This window comes from Eschrichtius robustus, chromosome 2, assembly GCF_028021215.1.
Source record: "Eschrichtius robustus isolate mEscRob2 chromosome 2, mEscRob2.pri, whole genome shotgun sequence".
NCBI classification, from domain to species: Eukaryota; Metazoa; Chordata; class Mammalia; order Artiodactyla; family Eschrichtiidae; genus Eschrichtius; species Eschrichtius robustus.
The window spans coordinates 176,926,741-176,943,056 of NC_090825.1; the positions used below are offsets into that span (position 1 = coordinate 176,926,741).

The following is a 16,316-nucleotide window of genomic DNA, read 5'->3' on the forward strand; positions in this document are numbered from 1 at the left end:
AAACAGGTCAACTCACATTTTGTACACGTCAATGAGGCTGTAATAAAAAGTTTCCCCAGGAGAGGGCGCCAAAGACCACAAATTCAACTCAGAACATACCTTGGGGATGAGGTCTACGGCCACCTTCCCCTCTTTCCACCTCATAAAGGGAGTGAGCTGGACCCCCAGGAAGGTGTTCTGCAGCCTCTCCACACCGTGGGGGTCTCGCTGGGCTAAATCCACCACCTTCCTTTAGATGATGCCATTGGAGTGAACAGCCGGCCAGCTGGGAGTTTGCCCGTAAGCCCTCAGCAGCCTAAAATGCCTGGTTTAACCAACCGTAGTCCCGCTGAGCCCTAAATGTACACCAGGGGGCTGGATGGGCAAGTCAGTTAAGCACGTGACAGGGAGGGGCGATGTTGCGACATCACCTGGGTCACATCCCTTCACCAAGTCCCAGCGGAGGGGTCTTTACAGGGCGAAGTATGAATTGGGATGAACTGACAATATCGGATGTAACAAGGGGGCCAGGGCTTGGCCATCAAAAGACAACCTCAGGGGACTTCCCTGGTGGTCCAGTGGTTAAGACTCTGCGCTCCCAGTGCAGGGGGCTCGGGTTCGATCCCTGGTCAGGGAACTAAGATCCCACATGCCGTGAAGCAACTAAGCCCGCACGCTGCAACTACTGAGCCTGCGTGCCACAACTAAAGAGAAGCCTGTGTGCCGCGACGAAGAGCCTGTGAACCGCAACAGAAGATCCCAAGTGCCACAACTAAGACCCGACGCAGCCAAAAATAAAATAAATTTAAAAATAAGAATTAAATAAAACCAAAAAAATCACGGGGTGGTGAGTAGGATTAGGGGAGCAAGAGAGAGAAAGTGATGGAGCCTCACTGAGAAGAGATTTTAAATTGAGTTCTGGATGGCAGAAGACAATCCCTGTAAAAAAGGAAACAAGAAAGGCTGAAACATGGATAAATGTTCACCAGTGACCCAGCATTGAACCAGTGAAGCCACCTCCAGATTCCTGACCACTAGAACCCGTGTGAGGTGATGTTTCTTATTTCAAGGCACTAAGCTAGGGGGCACTTTGTTATGCAGCAGTAGCTAACTAATACATCTGGATTTCTTCAGAAGTTCCAGGTCCCAGAGACCAAAAATCCACTTCTGGGATGGACATACCTTCCTCTAAGCTTAGGTCCATGGGATGGCCCAACCTATCGCTACATGGACAGTTCAAATGTGGGGCTTCCAGCAATCCCACTCCTGGGCATATATCCTGAGAAAACCATAATTAGAAAAGACACATGCACTCCAATGTTCATTGCAGCACTATTTACAATAGCCAAAACATGGAAGCAACCTAAACGTCCGTCAACAGAGGAATGGATAAAGAAGTTGTGGTACATATATTCAATGGACTATTACTCAGCCATAAAAAAGAATGAAATAACGCCATTTGCAGCAACATGGGTGGACCAAGAGATTGTCATACTAAGTGAAGTAAGTCAGACAGAGAAAAACAAGTATCATGTGATATCACTCATATTTGGAATCTAATTTTAAAAAATGATACAAATGAACTTATTTACAAAACAGAAACAGACTTACGGATATCGGAAACAAACTTATAGTTACCAAAGGGGAAACATGGTGAGGGTGAGGGATAAATCAGGAGCTTGGGAATAACATATACACACTACTATATATTAGATAACCAACGAGGACCTACTGTATAGCACAGGGAACTCTACTCAATATTCTGTGATAACCTATATAAGAATCTGAAAAAATGAATATATATATATGTATAACTGAATCACTTTGCTGTACACCTGAAACTAACACAGAATTGTAAATCAACTCTACTACAATAAAATAAAAAAAAATTTTGGTTTTGGCTGCACCACGTGGCTTGTGGAATCTTAGTTCCCCAACCGGGGATCGAACCCAAGCCCTCAGCAGTGAGAGCGTGGACCCCTAACCACTGGACTTCCAGGGCAGTCCCAACTATACTCCAATAAAATTTTTTAAAAAAATGAACCATTTCAGCAAGTCCTGAAATAAAGGAAAATTAATTTCATTTCGCAAAAAAAAATCGTGGGAGCTTAATTTAGATCTGGGCATTAGGGCATAAGGGTTATGCATGTACATCATGGGGTCAAATCCCAGCTTAGCCACTTAGTAACGGCACGACCCGGGGCAGGTCAGTTAACCTCTCTGAGCTTCATTTTCCTCCTCTGTAAAAGGGGGATGTCAGGATTCATGGAGGATAGAGTGGGTTGCTATAGTTACTTAATTTTTCTTTTGAGCCTTGTAGAGCGTAGAATTGTATCCCCTAAAAACATACATTTAAATCCTAACCCGCGTTAGCTGGGAATGGGACCTTTTTTGGAAATAGGGTCTTTGCAGATGTAACTAGTTAAGATGAGGTCATACTGGAGTGGAGTGGCCCCAAATCCAGCGACTGGTGTCCTTGTAAGAAAAGGGACATTTGGATACAGACATACACACACACAGAGACACCGTGTGAAGACAGAGGCAGAGCTTAGGGTGATGCTTCTACAAACCAAGGACGCCGAGGATGGTCAGCAACGCCAGAAGCTGGAAGAGGCAGGAAGGATCCTCCCCTGGAGCCTTCAGAGGGAGCAGGGAGGGCCCTGCCTGCCAAAGCCTTGATTTTGGACTTCCGGTCTCCAGAACGTGAGAGAAGAAATTTCTGTTGTTTTAAGCCACCCAGTTTGTGGTTATTTGTGACAGCGGCGCCAGGAAAGGAATACAAACCTCTTTCCACCAGGTGGCAGAAAGCAAACCTCAATCAATTCTGAGTAATTTGATAAATTCACTTTTCCTGGGGCCAGGCTAAGTTCAAGGGGATTCATGTGGTGGCTGAGTGGGGACAGCTGGGGGCATTGGGCCCTTGAGCAGCTCCCAGCCCGGCCAGTGTCTCTGGAGGGTCCGGGTCCTGCTGCTTCTTCGTCATTCATCTGTTGCCTGGACACGAGGGCCATTTACCTACAGGCTTCTGCAGCTTTCCCCTCACTCCTGTCACTTGGCTACGGTCTCTGGGCCACGAGGCCCACTGGGAGGTTCTGGGGATGGGGGAGAGAAGTTGGGGGGTTGAAACCTGTCACTACCTCCCAGCTGTCACCTCCCTGAGGTCACTCCACAGGCCCCTCTCCACCCTGGGCTCTCTCCTGAGCCCTCTGCCTGGTCTACACCCAACCCAGGTGACCCTGTTGCCTCTGGGCATCCAGGTCTGAGGTCTCTGGGGGTGAGCCCAGGGAATTCCAAAGCTTTGGAAATGCAAACTGTTTTTCTCTCAAACTTTCATCCAGACCTTGGATTTCCAAAGTAAACCACAGCAACTTGAGAGCCAAGAAGGAAATCTTTGCTTCCTTCTCTCCTAGCTGCCGTGTCATCCATCCCCTTCCTGAGGGCTCAAGCAGGCTGCTTCTCTGCCCGCCAGGCTGGAGCAAGCGGGGGACAGTAAAAGGGAGAAGCAGGGGTGAGCCCACACCAGCCAAAGGGCCAACTATCACCCCAGCCCCAGGTGCGGGGGGCTTTCCACGAGTGAGGATGAAATGGCTGCTATAAAACGGCTCCGATTTCTACAAGGACCTAGGTATTTCTCCTTTTTAAGAACCTCAGATCTATGAAACTAATACAACATTGTAAATCAATTATACTCCAATATAAAATAAAAATTAAAAGAAAAAAAAGAGACCCTCAGATCTGCACTGACCAGCAGAACTTTCTAAGATGGTGTGAATGTTCTAGATCAGCAGTGCGGACAGTCAGGTGTGGCTACTAAGCAACTGACATTCATTTGGTCAGTGGCCCCCAGGAACTGAGTTTTAAATTTAATTGTAATTCATTTTAATTTAAATAACCACAGGTACCCAGTGGATACAGTAGAAGACAAGATAGCCTCGGATAAACTGGTGTGTCCAGCTGACTGTCTACAACCAGGGAGAGGGGGGAGCACACAGAAGGAGGCAATTAGCAGTCTGGACCATAAATAAAATACACTTCCATTAAGGGCCAGTGGAGGGATTGTGGGCGAAAACCTTTATTTGCGGCTCGTACATGGCAGCCCTCACTTTGTCCTCCATAGACAAGCCACAAAACCCAATTTGTGTGTTTACATCATAACCTCTGGGGGCTACGCATCCAAAGATCTGAACCCTCAGTCACCCGTTTCCTTCCATCCTCCCCCCCATGACAAAGCACAGACTTGGGTGGGGGGAAAGAGGGAGTGCTCTGGTTTGTGTGGATCCCGAGCCAGCATACCCACCCAGGTGCCTGTGACCAGGTGCAAGCAAGTGGGAGAATCCCATCAGCATTCGGTGAATTTTGAACACAGCAGGGTATAGGGCCATGGAGATTACAAAATTAGCTCCAATAGAAACCAGATTTGGAGAAAAATAAGGGGGGATGGAGGCCTCCCTGAGCTGGTAACCTCTGAGCCAGAGCCGAAGGTGAGGGATTCATCCAGTGGCAGTCAGGGGACAGACTCTCCCTGGCCCAGGAAGGAACAGCCAGCGCAAATGTTCTCGGGTGGGTACAAAGTTGACCTCTCACCCCCAGACTCTGGACTGACCACTTCCCATCTCAAGCAGGCATTTCACACCAAAACAGGACTCCTGAATCCCTCCACATACACCCCACCACTTATCTCTGAGGTCACCCCAAGCCTAGAGTAGGCACTACGCTTCCCTCCTTGGCCTTGAACCTGGAAAAACTGTACCAGCCTCAAGGCCTTTGCAGTTCCGGCTTTTTGTTCTCAGATTTCTCAGAGTCTCGGTCCCTGGGCTTGAAGGGCAGCTGGGAAAATTCGCTGATAAGATGCACAGCCCCAGGCTTGGCTCCTAGGAAGCCTGGATAAAAAGGAGCTGTTGAGTTTTCCCCAAGAAAGGGGACTGGAGCTTCGTTTGCATTGCACGTTATTTAAAATTGAGGAAAAGGTTCTTAGTCCAGATCTAAGGATTGGAGTGAGAGTGCAGAAGACTCCCCCCATCCCCACCCCCAGCCCCAGCCATGAGCCACTCCTGGGCAAGACGAAAAATTGACAGGGCTTCTCACCAAACAAGGCAAATACACACCGCCCAGTCCCTCCTCAAGTTGCGCCCTCTGACTCCAAGCCCCTTGCCCTTCTAAATATCCTCATCCCTGCCTGGATCCCAACCTGCCTGCGACTCTGCACGCTGCCCTTCCCCGCAGCGGGACCGCAAGGGTTAAGCGGCGGCGCCCCGCGCGCTGATTGACAGCCCGGCCAGAGGCTGGGGAGAGCCGACCAATCACCGACGGCGACCGAGGCCCACGTGGGCAAGCGGCCTCGCGATTGGTCAGCACCACCAGCGGCCGCCCGCGGAGCCCGAGCCCACGTGCAGCTGCTGCTAGTTCACTGACCAGCTTCGCGGTGCAGGTGGCGGCGGGGCGGGGCCGGGGCGGGGCGGGGCGGGGCCCGATGGGTCAATTGGCCCCCGGGGATAGGGGGACGTGCTTCCTGTCGGCCTGAACTTAGCTGACCCCGCGGCTTCCTCCTCGTTCCTCCTGGGCCACCATCCTAAGGGAGGCGGGTAGGCCTGCTAGTCGCCTGGAGGACCCCATGGTCCCTGGGCTGGGGAGGAGCCTAGAGGGGAGCTGAGGGGCAGAAGCGGAGTGAAGAAGGGGCTTGGTGCCGCAGGAATGATTGGGGGTAGAGAGACGTCTCTTTCCTCCTGTCTGAGAAATTTCTCCTAATTCTCCTGGTCAACTCTTACTCATCCTTCAAAACCCCTTTCCAAATGATGTTCTCCCGTGCTTTAGGAAATTGTCTCAAAACTAAGGTTGAGCTTTGATATCTTTCTCTGGGGTACCTCCAGCCCTGACTGCTCCTGTCAGGGAGTATGTTTGGCACCGTACGGCGCCCCCCACCTCATAGGGTGAGGCCCCAGGGGGTCCCCACCACTAATCAGCACAGCTGGAAGCACCAGAGAGTGATGAATGAAAGAACAGAGGATGTAGGGAATGCAGTGGGGTGCTGGCAGTCAGGGAGGGGTTTGGGGGCCCGGGACTGAGTCCTGGAGGAGAGAAGACCAAGGTGGGTGGTGCTGGAGGCCAAAGGTGTGTTGGGGCTAGTTCTGTCCTCTGCCACTGCCCAGCCTTCTGCGCTCATGATCTGCCATCTCCTCTTTACTTTTAGAGTCCCTGGCTAAAGTCCTTGTGACTCCAGCCTGAAGACTGACTTCTTGGGGCCATCTCAGCCCCCACGGGCACCCTCAAAGGATGGTGAGGCATTAGCCCCTGGGGGAGGGGGCAAGAGGCTCAAATCTTGTTCTCCTGCTCCTGAGGGACGGACATGGGCCGGCTGGCCAGGCCTTCAGCTGGCGACAGTAACCCATCATACTTTAAGGCACTTTCTTTTTAACCTTATTATTACCCAGGTGATAAAACATAGGGCTACATCACCTACTCAGTTAATATTTTACAAGCAAAAGTCCCTCTCTGTGCCTCCCCACCCGCCATTACTTCCCAGGGAAAACCATTTCTAACAGTTTAGGCCAGGGGCGGGCAAGCTTCTGTAAAGGGCCAGAAAGTAAATATTTTCAACTTTAGGCCAAAAATCAAGATGGAAGATACCCTGCGGGTACTTAAGTAATAAGAGAGAAAGCAAATTACCTTCAGGTCTCAGGAGGCCCTACCTCACCCTCTTTGGGGCTGATGACCTAACGGCAGGGATACGGGGAGGCTGTGGGTTTTCCTCATGCCTCCTTCGACCTCTCCAGGCTCATCCTGAGGCCGGCCTTCCAGCCCGGAACTATCAGGACGCCCTGGATCAGCTCAAGCAGCACTTCCCCAGGTGAGGGCGATTCTCGGGGGCTGGAGGCCCCGCTGGGGCCCTAAGTCCCACCGAGGGAAAGAATCCCATCCTTGTCTCCATGGCCCAAAAGACAGGACCAGTGCTGATGGGGGGCGGGGAGGGGGGGAGGAGCCATATTGAGGGCTGAAGCAAAAGGAAAGGAAAACCAGTAATACCAATCCTGGCTTTCATTTAAATTTTTGATTTTGTTGTTGTTCAGTGTGAATTTGCTTGCATTCAATTATGTTTTTTAAAATACCGCATTAAAATCATATTCGTCTTGGCGCTTTCTTCAATGTGGCACCTGGAAGGGACTAGCTCACTTGCCGGAACTGCCCTGCTGGGGGGGCTGGGGGCAGGGCTCATTCTGGGGAAGGGTCTTGAGGCCTCCTCTTGCAGCGGGTTTGTCTTCCCTGGCAGGTTCCCCACTCACTTGACGACACAGATGGACAGCGCTTACTACTTGGTGAGCCCCGGCCCGGGAAGCCCCGCCCTCTCTGGGAAGCCCCGCCCCGCCCCGCCCCGCCCCGCCCCGCCCCGCCCCGCCCCTACTCTCCCCACAACCACCAGGTAGCCCCTCAGGAGCCTCCTGGAAAGGCTGTGGAGTTTGGCCTCAGGATCCTGGTTTGGGGGCACCCTCTCCTCTACTTTGCTTATTTTAGGCAAGTGAGTTAACCCAGTGAGCACCAACTTCATGTGAGTTTTTCTTAATTAATAAAAACCTTGCTGTGAAAACAAGTAATTCTGTATTTAAATTAAGGAGAAGTTTCTTCAGCCCACAGTTGATGAGTTAGGGGTACAGCACGTGATGGGAGTCCCTGCCCTTCAGGAATGTATGTCCTAGTGTGTGCTGTCTTCTGGAACTTTCCACAAAGATAGGAATGTTCTCTATCAACAGGGTCCAATATGGCACCCACCAGCCACATGTGGCTACTGAGCTCCTGTAAGGAGCTGAATTTTAATTGACTGAAAGTTAAAGAGCCACATTTGACTAGTGGCTACCCCATAGGACCCGGCAGCTCTAAGTGAAGGAGAGAGACAAATAAGTAAATAGAGAAACAAGATTCACAAAATGTAAGTGCTTAAAAGAAAATAAAAGGTGAAGCGGTGAAAGTGAGTCAAGATTTTGAGCTAAGGTAGTCAGGAAGGGCTTCTTGAACGTGAGACACAGTGATACCATGTCTCACTGTGTCTCACGTTCACAGTGAGACATGGAAGATAAGGAGTTCCTGCCACCCTAGAGAGAACAGGGAAGGCTGTTTCAGGCAGAGGGCACAGCCCGTGCAAAGGTCCTGGGGCAGGATCGGGCCTGGTGTGTTGGAGGAACAGCGAGGAAGCCTGTGTGTCTGGAGCAGAGTGAGCGAGGGGGAGAGAGGGAGGAGGAGAGGACAGGGAGGGAGCAAGGGCAGGTTGTGCCCCTCTTTGACCTCCACTTCATACCTAGAATGAAAACCAGGGGTCTCCCTAATTACTTCCTACTCTGAGTATGGTAAGCAGCATCCCATTTGATGAGAGCAGGGACCAGAGAGGTAGCATGACTTGCCCAGGGTCATACAGCTGGGGAGAAACATGCACAGCATTCAGTTCTGCACTCTTGCCCACTTCCATTGACCACCTCCCAGTGTGATCGCTGTTGTTCCTTTGCAGTTGCAGGAGATCCGGCAGGGGCTCCAGGAACATCACAAGCAGGTGAATGAGTGACCAGGAGCTTGGAGCAGGGCTGCCCCTCCTTGCAAGGCAGGGGAAAGGGGGAGAGAGGGAGGGGGTGAGGACAGGGAGGGGACAGGGCAGGTCTACTGGGCCTTGTGGGCTGTGGAGGTGGACTTGAGCTTTTCCCCCTGAGAGAGGTGGGAGCCCTGGAGGGCTGGGGGCAGAGGGGATGGGTCCCATAGTAGAATCCCCAGGGTATCCGTGGGTCCCCCACATCTCAGGAGTGCATCTCTGGTCCTGAGCCTCTTCCCTCCGGTCCTGCTCGCTGGTCCCTGCGTGCCTGGAGGGGGCCAGGGGCCTGTCAGCACATCGCAGGTTCGTTGCCTGTGCTAGGAAGGGGCTGTTATGTGCCAGGCATGGCCGGATGCGGTCTCCATGTGTCTGAGGTTCCCAAGGGCCTGGCTCACACTCGGGGGTGGGGGGAGGGACAGGCCTGCACTGGGGGCCCAGCTCCCAGCACAGGGAGCCTTGCCCAGGCTGAGCATGGCTTCCACCCCGCCTGTCCTCCCGCCACCTGGCCCCTTTCTCCTGGGTGCTGGCAGGACTTTCTGCCTGTGCCAGATGTGACTGGCAGAGGGCCAGGGCCATGTCTGCGACTTAGCGGGGCCTGGGGTGGGTAGCTCAGGGAACAGGGAAAGACAGATCCAGAGGCGGGGGTGGGGTGGGGCAGGAAGCAACCAGAACACGGTTATTCATTCAACAGATATTTATCCATCACCTCCTTGCCAAGTGCAGTTGTAGGCGCCAGGGAAATAGCAAAGGAGAACACAGACAAACCGCTGCCCTTGGGGTGAGAGGAGCTTGGTAAACAGAAGTGTCAGATGGTGAGGGCTGGGCAAGGCAGGAGTAGAATTGAGCAGCCCCAAGGCGACGTGGGGGGAACCAAGGTGGGAATGGGTTACAATTCAGGGTGGTCAGGGAAGGCTCGCTGAGAAGGTGACATTTGGGCAAACTCTTGAAGGAGATCAGAGAGGGAGTGTAGATGTCTGGAAGGAGGAGTAGACCAGGCAGAGGACACAGCCCGTGCAAAGGCCCTGGGGCAGGACCAGGCCTGGTTCATTGGAGGAACAGCAAGGAGACCCGTGTGTGTCTGGAGCAGAGTGAGTGAGGGGGAGAGAGGGAGGAGGGGAGGGCAGGGAGAGGACGGGGCAGGTTGTGCAGGGCCTTGTGGGCCGCAGGGAGTACTCCGGCTTTTACCCCCAGGGAGGTGGGACCCTGGAGGGTTGTGGGCAGAGGAGGGGCGGGGCCTGACTCAGGTGCTCATGCGCGCCCTCTGGTGCTGCTTTGGGGAGGATGGATATTTGGGGGCCAGGATAGGAGTTGGGGTCCAGTTGGACCATCCAGGTGTGGGAGGCTGGTCACTGAGCCGGTTTGGTGGTGAGAAGCAGTCAGAGTGTGGATGTGTCAGGAAACTGACAGCATGCGCTGAGTATCGAGACGTAAGGGGAGGAATTCCGTGGTGGTCCAGTGGTTAGGACTCCGTACTTCCACTGCAAGGGACACGGGTTCGATATCTGGTCGGGGGAGTTCTGCATGCCGTGGGGTGCTACCGAAAAAAAATAAGTAAGACGTAAGGGGATGAGGAGGACCCAGGAGGGTCGCCCGTAAGCACCCTCCTCCCCCAACAGAAGGCCCCAGGTGATGATCCCTAGCTGACTTGTGGTTTCACAGGGACCACCTTCCCCTCCCCTGTTTCCTGTTCCTCGTCTCCCAGCCTCCTTTCTGTGTATTTAAAATCCTGAGCAGCAGCAGCAGTGGCAACGCCCCCGGCTCCCCAGCCCGCCTGCACACAGCTCTCCCCAGGGAGGACCAGCATGCAGGCAGGAGGGAGCAGCACTTTTCATGCTGAGTGCATTAAAGTGCCAGTAAATTGCACATTAACGAGCCAGGGAGAATTGGGGAAGGCTCCCCTGGGCCTCGTGCTGCTGGGAGGCCCAGCTGGGGAATCCATCGCCGGCTACCCTAGGAGGCAGCCACCTGGAGCGCCCAGAGCTCAGGGAGGGGGTCCTCCATTCCAGCCTCTCCCTCCACCATCCTGCTCGCCGCCACCCCCCTGCAACCAGCGAGGGGCGTGGGGTGGGACCAGGCTGCCAGTGGAGGCAGGTAAACACTGCTGGGCCCCAGGTGTCCTGACTTTAGGAAATTGCCTGTGAGGCTCTGAGCCTCAGTTTTCTCATCTGCAGAATGGGAACGCCAATGGTGCCCGTTCAAAAGAACTGACAGCCACAGGGCTTATGCCACGTTCCTTAGCAATTATTTCTTTCTGTGAATCACAATATTTCCCCAGGATTTTGGAATTCGCTCTGGGCCAGACAGCTTCTTGGCATCCACCATGGAGGGGCATGTACATTCGGAAGGCCCACGGCACTGCCTCCAAAGCCAAAGGCCAAAGACTAAATCCATGTCACCCTCTACAGTAGCCACGGGACACACGTGGCTATTTACACCTTAATTGGCAATCAAGTGGCACCGTCCACATTTCAAGTATTCAACCTTAGCTGGTGGGTCTAGAACATTCCTAATATCACTGTATTTAGTCCATCTGGACTAAATATAGCTGCACATTCCCGTAGAGCCCCTTATCGGGCCGGGAAGGTGGGTCTCCCCACAGCGAATTCCTGGCAGTACTGGCAGTTCGTGTCTTGCGTGGTCTGTGTCCTCAGCTGGCTGCCAGGCACGTTCTAGGTTCGTGCCTCGCTGTCTACTCTGGCAGCCCCCAGCCCCACGTGGCTGTTGAGCACTTGAAATGTGGCCCGTGGGACAGGAGGGATTGCGTTTTTAATTAAACTTAACTTTATATTTAAATAGTGACCTGCAGCCAGTAGCCACTGTGCAGGGAGGTACAGTCTTGAGGAAAGAGAGGTTAAAAACAAATCTGGTACCTGGGCCAGATAAATGCTCTTGAGGAAAGCAGTAGGACGTGCCATAGGAGGGAGCCTGTCCTAAAGGAACAGATGGGCAGCCTGCTGGGAGGGAGAAAAAGAATATTTAGGGTGCCTTCCATGACCACAGAAACTGTTCACTTAAATCTGGAATCGGTAGTAGCCGCATGGCTTGACTTTAAATATAAAATAATGTGAGTGACCCTCCCACCAGGGCCCCTGACTTCCCTGTCGCCAGCCCTGCTCCCCAAGAGGTAACCATCGGTGTCTTAGGATCTTTGCAATGTTTCAGCAGATTCAGATGTCATCCCCATAAGGGGGACATGCGTACACACGGCTTTGCTTCCTGAAGCCATTTTAAGCAAGGGGGTGGCATTCAGGCTTTTGTTTCCAAACATCCCAAGAAAAGCAGCTGGATGGGAACCCCGATCTGACTTGACTTGTGACCATATTATAGTGGTGACTGGTCATTAGGGCTCAATTTTGTCACCCGCAGCCAAGGGTGGCCTCTGGGTACTGAGAGCTTGCTTTTTGCTAGGTGATCGTGAATCCACCCAAAAACGTTCAAGGGAGGTGGTGTAGCCTCACTTTGTGAACAGGGAAACTGGCTTGTAGGAAGGTATTCGCACCCAGGGCTGTCCTTTAATGAAGCTTTAGCTGGGATGACGTTCCCCTTCCAGGCAGAAAACTTCCTACAGATAGTGGAGACCTGCGGCCAATCCCTGGGCTTCCAGCTGCAGGAGGTAGGTTCCTGGGTCCTTGAGTAGGGTGGGGATAGGCTTGGGGCAAAGGGTGCATCCTCGTGTCCCTCACGACCCTGTGCTTACAGCACCAGGGAAACCAGGCGTTCCCCAGTGAGCAGCCCAACCAGGACCCCCAGCACCCAGTGGCCAAGACCGCACAGCCCTCCAGTCTCCAGGGGCCAGACTTCGAAGACATCATGGCCACGAGGTCATCCGACTGGCTCCAGCAGACCCCCGGAGTGGACGACAACGCAGGCCACCAGCTAGACATGCGGCCGTCCTGGGACTCGGAGCCCCGGTTTTGGCAGGATGTTCTGACAGAGCAGCTCTGGCAGATTTTTGCTGGGACCCAGGATCAGGGGGAGCGCCAGAGACGCAGGAGTGAGTCTCTCTGAGGGTGAGGGGAAGTGGGGAATCAGGCCACGTGGAGGGGCAGCACCGGTTGAACTGGCTTCTCCCCCTCATCCCCTTCTGTCGTCATAGCGACAGAGCAGGCGCCAGGCCAGGTAAGTAACTGGAATCCTGGGTACCCGGAAAGGTGGGCTTTGTCCTGGCTGGGCCCCCTGGCTTTGACCTCTGGATGCCTGTGGGATTGGCATGTCTCCCCCACCCTCAGCCCTTGGGTACCCTCAGAGGACCTGAGCCTGTCTGCAGCTCCGCCTGGACGGGAGGATGGGACTTCAGGCAGCTGGAGCGTCCTGTCCACACTGCCTGGGCCCGCCTACCGTGTTCCAGTTCTCAGACCGACCCTGGGCAGGTCCTTTGGTCTGAACTGATCTCCCCAATTCCCATGGGCAGGAAAGCCAGGAGCCAGCACCACGACACTTGGGAGTGAAACTGCTCCCCAAGGACACTTTGGGTAATCCTGGTGGGAGGAGGGCAGCCCGCCCGGGTTGGGGGGGGGGGAGGGGAGCCACGCCTGCCTCTGATCCACTCTTGTCTCTGCCCAGTTCTCAGCCCAGCTACGCCCTCCCCCAGCTCCTCTGAGGGCTCCCGAAAGGGAAGCACAGGACTGGGCACTGTAGGAGAGGGGGTGTTCTCCCGCATGGCCCAGGTGAGACCCCCGCACCCCACATAAAGGCTGGGGGTGCTGGGGTGGGAGGAGGATGTGGCTCAGCTGTGACCTCGTCCACCCGCAGGAGCTTGCCGTAAAATCCTATCAATTTCTGAAGCCCATGTAAGTATGTCCCAACCTTGTGGTCTGAGGCTAAGGGAGCCCAGATGTGGGGGTGAGAAGGCTTCCTGGAGGAAGGGACATAATGGTTAGGACCTTGAAGGATGAGTAGGAGTTTGCTGGGATAGGGCAAAACATGTCAGGCAGAAGGGAGCAGTGTTTGGTCGCAGGAGAAGGAGACTACTTGGAGGGGTGTGGGTAGAACCTGGGGGGATATAGAGTGCCGTGGAGAAATGAGGCCTGAGAGAACCCCAAATCTGAAAAAGAACGAAGCCCCTCTGGGGCTTGATAGGTGCCCTGATCTGGGCAGAGAAGCTCACAGGCGGGCTGGTGACCCTGAGGCCTCCTCTCCCAAGATGCTGGGACCCTGAGGACTTTGAAAACACGTGGAATAGGCCTGATGCCTTGCCCTGGCAGTCCAAGAAGCTGGCCGTGCCACACAGAGTGGAGAAGATGCGGAGGCTAGAACATGGGGAACCCGTGCTGGCCACGGCCGTCAGCAGCTTCACGCGGCACGCCTTCACCTGCGGCAGAGGCGGCGTCAAGGTGTGGAGCCTGGTCGGCCAGGTGGTGGTGGCCAAGTTTCCGGAGAGCTACCTGCGCGTACAGGTGAGGGTAGGGCTGGCTCTGGGGCGGGGCTTGTGGGAGCAGGGGGAGACCCCCCCACCCTGCAGGGGAGGAAGCTCACCCCAGGCTCTGCCCACCCCAGACCCAGGGGGCCTACCTGCGCACCTGCTTGCTGTTCTCAAACAGCACGGCCCTGCTGACGGGCGGCCACAACCTGACCAGCGTGAGCCTGTGGGACCTGACGGCACCTTCCCTGTACGTGAGAGTGGAGCTGCCCTGTGCGGGCCTCACCTGCCAGGCCCTGGCCGCCAGCCCTGAGGACAACCTGGCCTTTGCCGGCTTCACCGATGGCAGCGTCAGGATCTGGGACCTGCGGAACCAGAGCGTGGTCAGGTGTGGCCCAGGGGTGGGCGGGGTCACCCTGAGAGCCCCTTCCCACCTGGACCCCTGAGTAGGGACCCAGCAGTCTCAAGGCCAAAGCTCCTTTCCTTAAGGAACTCTTGCATTTGAGAGTTGAAGACCCAGGTTCAAACCTTGGCTGGGTCCTTGAAGCCCAGTTGTGGTACTTTTAGCCTTCCTCAGTTTCCCCATCTGTCACCCGGGTGTGATTGGACGAGGGGTGTCCTCGGGGGCCCAAAGCTTAGAGTTTCAGCCCCGACCTCCCTTCCGATGCCTCTCCTGGCCAGGGACCTGCCGGGTCACCTGAACAGTGCCAAGAGCATCGCTGTCAAAGACCAGCACATCTGGACGGGGGGTCTGGACGCCTGCCTGCGGTGCTGGGACCTGAGGACCACTGGGGAGCCCCAGGAATACCAGTTCGAGTCTCAGGTGTGCAGCTGGGATGGGGCCTGCTTGGCCAGGTAGCAGCTGGGCTGTGGACTGAAGGAGGTGGACGCTGGCGGGAAGGGCAGGGGTTAGTGGTACCTCAAGTCTCAGTGGTGCTCTGAAGAGAGGGGTCCTTAGCTACATCCTCCCCAGTTGCCCAGATAACACTGGATGCTTTCGTACTCTGTATCAGGGGTTCCTATTCTCATTGAGTCTCTGTGATAATCCCATGAAGTAGAGAGGACCACACCCATTTTGCAGATGAGCCAGCCAAGGCCGGATATGTGAAGTTGCTTTTGGGGGGGTCTCACAACCAGGAAGCGGGCAGGCAGTCGGCCCCCGGGATGGGTCCCTGTGCTCCTGCCACCTCTCGGGCCCCACTGGGACCTGGACAGTATTTCCCTGCTGCCTTCTCCCCAGATAATGAGCCTGTCCCCCAGCCCCTGGGAGGACTGGGTGCTGGTGGGCACAGCCAACGGCCAGCAGTGGCTGCAGCCCAGCCTCGGGGGCCAGAAGCACATGGTGGGGTGTAAGGACGGCACCATCCTCGGTCTCAAGTTCTCCCCTCTGGGTGAGTGGCCAGGATCGCGGCGGGGAGTCCGCCGTGGTCCCCAGCCTCCTACAGGGCCCTGCCTCACTGAGACTGACTCCACCCAGCCCTTTCTGACCCTTCCTGACCCACCCAAGCCCTTCATCAGCAGGAACCGCCCTGAGTGATGCTCTCCGCAGGGGTGTGAGGGAGGTGGGGGGCTCCCTGTTTTCCAGATCCCCAGGGGTCCAGCCCTCAGCTGCCAGCTTTCCCCATGACCGGGCCCCCCTCTGCCTTCTCCCAGGCCAGTGGTGGGTGAGCGTGGGGACGGACAACCTGGTCAGCGTCTTCAGCATGCCCATGGGGACCACGGTCGTCCAGGTACGGGGGTGGGGCAGGTGGGCGGCATTCATTGGGCTGAGCCCAGGGGTCCAAATGCAGAGACCCCCCCCCCACCCAGGGACCACGTTTGAATCGATGGGCAGATGTTAAGGGCAAGGATGGGTGAACCCCCTCGCTCTGCTCCCCGACTCTCCCAGGTACCCGAGACTTCCTCCATCATGTGCTGCGACGTGTCCCCCAGCAACCACCTGATCGTCACGGGGTCCAGGGACCACGCCTCAGTGTACCAGATCACGTACTGAGGGCTCGCCAGGGTGGGTGGGGCGAGCACAGCTGGACCTATGATCTTTGTCACGTGTAATAAAGCATTTGGAAAAAGCACGGATACAGTGCTGCATCCTGTCTCCTGGCCGTCTCGTGATTTGGAAGGACTTTGTCCAGCCTGGGTCTCTGAGCCTTTTGAGTCCACATTCCCTGAGAATCGGATCAGAGCCACTGACCCCTGCCGTCGGGGGAACTGGATGTAGAGCCCTTCTTTTTTTTTTTTTCTTTTTTGTTTTTGGCCACGCCACGCAGTATGTGGGATCTTAGTTCCCCAACCTGGGATGGAACCCGGGCCACGGCAGTGAAAGCATGAAGTTCTAACCACTGGACTGCCAGGAAATTGCCTGGGGCCCTTCTTTCTGCTCCACTGAGCTCATCTGATCTCATGGAGAGATGT

General features: G+C 55.0%; 1 protein-coding gene and 1 long non-coding RNA gene across 2 annotated transcripts; both read left to right on the top strand.

Annotated features, from left to right (window-relative positions):
- The first annotated feature begins 9,348 nt into the window (after positions 1–9,348).
- On the top strand, positions 9,349–12,317 carry LOC137759118 (uncharacterized). The gene is made up of 3 exons (XR_011073038.1): positions 9,349–9,633; positions 12,096–12,158; positions 12,245–12,317. It is a non-coding gene; the product is annotated as an uncharacterized lncRNA (long non-coding RNA).
- Positions 12,318–12,355: 38 nt separating this feature from the next.
- TLE6 (TLE family member 6, subcortical maternal complex member) lies at positions 12,356–15,946 on the top strand. Its single transcript, XM_068535002.1, has 11 exons — positions 12,356–12,539; positions 12,642–12,664; positions 12,957–13,017; positions 13,109–13,212; positions 13,298–13,335; positions 13,689–13,941; positions 14,042–14,292; positions 14,586–14,727; positions 15,145–15,295; positions 15,558–15,634; positions 15,793–15,946. The coding sequence occupies exons 1-11, from the start codon at positions 12,356–12,358 to the stop codon at positions 15,895–15,897; spliced, it is 1,389 nt and encodes a 462-aa protein (XP_068391103.1). The 3' UTR covers positions 15,898–15,946.
- The last annotated feature ends 370 nt before the right edge of the window (positions 15,947–16,316 follow it).

Coding starts and splice junctions, on each gene's coding strand:
- TLE6 (XM_068535002.1), top strand. CDS start 12,356: ATGGCCACGAGGTCATCCGACTGGCTCCAGCAGACCCCCGGAGTGGAC. Junction 13,018..13,108: donor GCTCCCCAAGGACACTTTGG/GTAATCCTGGTG, acceptor GTCTCTGCCCAG/TTCTCAGCCCAGCTACGCCC. Junction 14,728..15,144: donor AATACCAGTTCGAGTCTCAG/GTGTGCAGCTGG, acceptor CCTTCTCCCCAG/ATAATGAGCCTGTCCCCCAG.